The sequence below is a fragment of the Oryzias latipes genome, chromosome 10 (genome assembly GCF_002234675.1).
Source record: "Oryzias latipes chromosome 10, ASM223467v1".
Lineage (NCBI taxonomy): Eukaryota > Metazoa > Chordata > Actinopteri > Beloniformes > Adrianichthyidae > Oryzias > Oryzias latipes.
This window is the reverse complement of record NC_019868.2, coordinates 5604688-5609707: the sequence shown is the minus strand read 5'-3', so window position 1 is coordinate 5609707 and position 5020 is coordinate 5604688. Positions and strand designations below refer to the sequence as shown.

At 38.6% G+C, this 5020-nt stretch overlaps 1 protein-coding gene across 1 annotated transcript; it reads left to right on the top strand.

Moving 5' to 3' along the window:
* The first annotated feature begins 506 nt into the window (after window positions 1–506).
* LOC111948051 (heterogeneous nuclear ribonucleoprotein A0-like) lies at window positions 507–3253 on the top strand. The gene is made up of 2 exons (XM_023959436.1): window positions 507–1149; window positions 2647–3253. The coding sequence occupies exons 1-2, from the start codon at window positions 617–619 to the stop codon at window positions 3005–3007; spliced, it is 894 nt and encodes a 297-aa protein (XP_023815204.1). The 5' UTR covers window positions 507–616; the 3' UTR covers window positions 3008–3253.
* Window positions 3254–5020: the final 1767 nt, after the last annotated feature.

Genomic DNA, 5020 nt, shown 5'->3' with positions numbered 1-5020 from the left:
ACGCTGTTAGCGTGAAACCTCATTTTCAAAGTAATTAGGGATTAGGGTGGGAATCCGGACACACCCCCACTAACTACTAAAAATCTATACAGTGCTGGAATATGTAGTGCCCTGGATTTTAAAAGCAATTTGGAGACCACACTCACCACTTTTTTTTATTACACGGCGAATATGACTTCATGGATTTCACAAAGTTAAGATCTAAATGATATGAACATTTTGCAATGATGATTTATGAATCCTCTGTCTTGTGAAGATAAAACGTTGATGGTTTATTAAAAATAACACATTTAAATACATATTTTTGGCACATTGGTTCTCAGTGTTTTAAACTTGTACTCTGTTCAATAAAGTTTTTTTTTTAATAGCAAAAAATGCGTCCCACTGCGCAAGCTTGGATGATGTAACATGTCATCAGATGAAAAAATAAAAACATGTCATCAGATGATGTCACATGTCATCAGATGATGTCAGATGAAGTCAGACGATGTCACATGTCATCACATTATCACAGCTTGAAATCTATGAATACACCCACTTTCCTTTCCATCAACCATTTCAAAATTTCAGGGTTGTTTTAAAGATTAAACAAAACACATCTTACGATTTACCCAAAATGTTCAACCAAGCCTGTAAGCTTTTTGTGGGAGGACTCAAGGTAGACACCAATGATGACGGGCTGCGCAAGCATTTCGAGCAGTTTGGTACCCTCATCGACTGTGCCGTCGTCCCACACAAGACGGCGCAACGCTCTCGCTGTTTTGGCTTTGTGACCTACTTAACACCAGAGGAGGCCGATGCAGCCATGGCGGCAAGTCCACACACAGTGGAAGGGAACTGGGTTGAGGTCAAACGAGCTGTTCCAAAGAAACAGGCCGATGAGTCTGAAGCTCGTGCCAAGGTGAAGAAAATCTTTGTTGGTGGCTTGAAAAACGACATCCAAGAGGACGACCTCACCGACTACTTCTCTCAGTATGGTGAAGTGGAAAACTCTGAAATCATGTCAGAGAAGACGACCGGAAAGAAACGGGGTTTCGGCTTTGTGCACTTCACGGATCACTATGCGGCAGACATGGCTGTGGCTGTGCCTTTCCACACAGTGAACGGACACAGAGTTGAGGTAAAGAAAGCTGTTCCCAAGCAGGAGATGCAGGCAGCCAGCAGAATCAGAATGACGCCAAGAGACAATTCACGCCGCACCATGATGGAAAATCAAAACGACGCCATGGATTATGGCCAAAATTACGGCTATGGAAATGGCGGAGGATATGGCGTTTATGGGGGGTGCTGCTGCCCATGCAGAGGCGGCTGTTCCGACCAGCAAAATGTTTACGGAGGCGGCAATTCCTACCAGCAAAATGGTTACAGGGGCAGGAATGGCTACAAAGGTCGTGGCCAGCAGTCTTCTGGCTCCGGTCCAATGAAAAAGTCTTTTGGTGGTCAGAGAAGCTCTGCTCCTTACACAAGAGGCAAACAGTAAAGACTTAGAGGAAACGTGAAATAATTGTAGGAAATTCACGTTTCAGAACACCTAAATTAATAAACAAACTTTTTATGATAATAGAAAACACAAAAAAAGAGGATTTAGACTGACAGGAACCTCTTTTATCATTTATATTGTTGTTTGTAATGTTTGAAAGAAAAATAGAAGTTTTTAGAGAATTAAGCTAAAATCTTAAACAAATGTATTAAATAGGAAAGTTTTTTGTGCATATTTATTTTTTATTTAGTTGTAGGAATTTTTAACATGATTTAGAGTAGCTTAACATTGATTAATTATTAATGTGAGGTTTCACCTTTATGAATTTACATTTGTGAATAAAATGTTGTGCAATGCAAATCCATGTATTGATTATAAAGTCTAGATCTTTTTCAAAAAGAGGTTCTTATTTTATTTTTAATGGCATTCCAATTTAAATTGTCTATTGTAACATTTTTACCTGTCGACTGATTTAGAAAAGAGGACCAGAACAGTTTAGAATGTAAACAATCAAAAAACAAATGTTGTACAGTTTTATCAAACTTTATTTATAAAATAGCGCTTCTCATCAATTTGTGCAGCTCGAAGCGCTTTAACATTAAAAACAGAAAACACAATATTACAGTGAAAACCCAACCCACCCTTCACCTTTCTCACTCCCCTCTGTTAAAACATATGACCCATAACCCCCACATACAATGAATAATGACTATGTAACTGTAAAAATAAATAAAGAAATAAACAAAAAAGGCTTGGCTATGCTAACCTCATTTAACAGAAAACATAAAGATTTTAACGGAACAAAATCTGTTTATCACAAGAGACGCTCAGCCAGAAGGAGCTTTTGTTCAGGATGAAGGAGTTCATCCATCTCAATTTAAGAACTCACTCATGACTGAAAAACATAGAAAAAGTTTTCAAACACCTTTAAGGACCAAAAATCAACATATTGTGCAAATGCAAGAAAACTAAATCAGAGAAGATAAAAAAAGGAAGAAAAACAAATGCAATGCAGGTCAAAAAGTCAGCACTAAAGAGTTTCCACAGACAGAACACAGCCCATTCTTCACAGCTGCTCCTCCAACCCAGACATTGCAGAAATCAAAGCTCACCAGGTGGAATGGTGTTGCTCCATTCCCCTGTTTTAACTGCACCCCTCGGTGTACACACACAACAACAGGAGGAGGGGGGTCACGTCAGGCCCTGTCTCTTGTCTTGAGGTGGGATGGGCCTATGACTGATGCCGGGGTGGTGGGGGTGTCTTGGGGGATCCTGTTCCCCGTAACATCTGAGCTGGGTGGACCACGCTTTTTTAGCTTCAACAAGGACACTGACTTTGAATTAGAAAACTATGAACTTAACTATGTGAACAGAGCAGACAAAAAAGGTGGAGGAGTCACAATAATTGTGAAAAGAAACACAAAGTTTACAGTAATTGATAAAGTGTCAGTAGCAGTGGATGAAAGATTGGAATGTATTACAATTCAAATGTTCAAGGAGAAATGTCATTATACGCTGTGTATATAGGTCACCAGGGTCAAGCTTAAGCCTCCTGTTATGCTCAGGGTCAGATTGACCCATTTTGAATTTTAAAATCCAAAAAATAAATAAAAACTGAAAAGCATTTTTATACTTTGAAGCTTTAGTGTTTTATATATTTATTAAGTTTTCAGTTTTAAAACATAGAACAAACAAACTCAAAACCCAGTCCCCCACCCCCTGCTGCTGTCAGTGTCATATACACCAATATCAATTTTAGTAATGGAAATATAAGGAAATAAAATGGTACAAGTTATAAGCAGAAACATGAATATATAAAATCTGTCACAGTATAGGTTAAATAGCATATACATTACAAAAAAATAAGTAAAGTGCAAATATATTAATACACACTTAAAGAAGAAAAAAAAAGAAAAAAAAAGAAAAGGTAAGAAAAAAGAAAAACAAACAAACAAACAAACAAAAAAAAAAACGGCATCATTCTGTTACACTTGTAGATGGTAGACTATAAAAGTTGAGAAATGGTCTCCATACCTTATAAAATTTATGCTCTGATTGTCTCACAGTAAATCTTATTTTTTCAAGCTTAAGATGGTAAAGCACATTTCGAATCCAATGTGATAAAGTGGGTGGGGCAGCATCTTTCCACTTAAGCAGAATGAGGCGTCTCGCTAGTAAAGTTGTAAAAGTAATGATTCTCTGACCACCTGCAGGCAATGTGGGAGCCCCACTGTTTATTCCAAACAGAAATACAAGTGGGTTCAAAGTCAGTTTGACTCCCAAGATGGAGCTAAGTGCCTCACAGATATTTACCCAAAAGCACTGTATTTTGGGGCAGTACCAAAAAGTGTGGATTAGTGTGGCCTCTGCTGATTTGCATCTGTTACACAGTGGATCAATTTGTGGATACATTTGGGCTAATCTGGCTTTACAGAGGTGAGCACGATGCACAACCTTAAACTGCAATAGACAGTGTTTTGCATAAATCGAGGATGAGTTGATGTTCCTTACAATATTTTCCCAGTCTGTTTCACTAATGGTTTCATCAAGATCCTGCTCCCAATATGTTTTAATGGTTAGCATCGAGGGAGACTCTATGGCTGAGATCATGCCAAGCAATTTAGATATGGATTTCTTCCAGGTGGGATTGAAGATCAAAATGTTATCCAGAGTATTTTGAGGAGGTTTAATAGGGAACCCTGTGATGGAGGTCATGATGAGATGACGCACCTGCAAGTATCTAAAAAAATCTGAGCTAGGAACATTATATTTGTTGACCAGTTGCTGAAAAGAGGCAAATTGATTATCAGAAAATAAATCGTTAAAGGTCGTCAAACCGTGTCGCCGCCACCTCTGAAATGCAGCATCCAACAACGAAGGTTGGAAAAATGTATTGGATGCTATTGGAACTTGCAGGCTCATCCCTAAGTAACCAAAATGCTTCCTGAATTGATGGCAGATTTTAATCGAGTTATGTACTACAGGATTATCAATAGTCAGAGGTTTAGTCAGTGGGAGTGCTGCACCAACGACCGAGGGTAACAGACCAGGTCCAGCAGAAAGTTTTTCCATCTCCACCCACGGCGGTCCAACATCATTAGAGTAATGTGCCCAGTATGTCACACAACACAGATTAGCAGCCCAATAATAATAACGTAAATTTGGAAGTGAAAAACCACCATGTTGTTTTGCTTTCTGCAGATGTTCCTTGCGCAGCCGTGGTTTTTTGCCGTTCCATATGAACGCTGAGATAATAGAGTCAAGTTTTTTAAAGTAACTATTAGGGATATATACGGGGATGTTCTGAAATAGATATAGAAATCTGGGTAATACAGACATCTTAACCACGTTCACTCTCCCAACTAGCGAGAGGTAAAGGGGAGACCATTTAGCCAGGTCCTGTTGTATTATCACCTGCAGTTTCCCAAAATTTTCTTTAAACAGATCACAGGGTTTTTGTGTTACAGTTATTCCTAAATAGACAAAGCTAGTTCTTGTTATCTTAAATGGGAGAGTAATTTCCTTCATGGCTGAATCAGA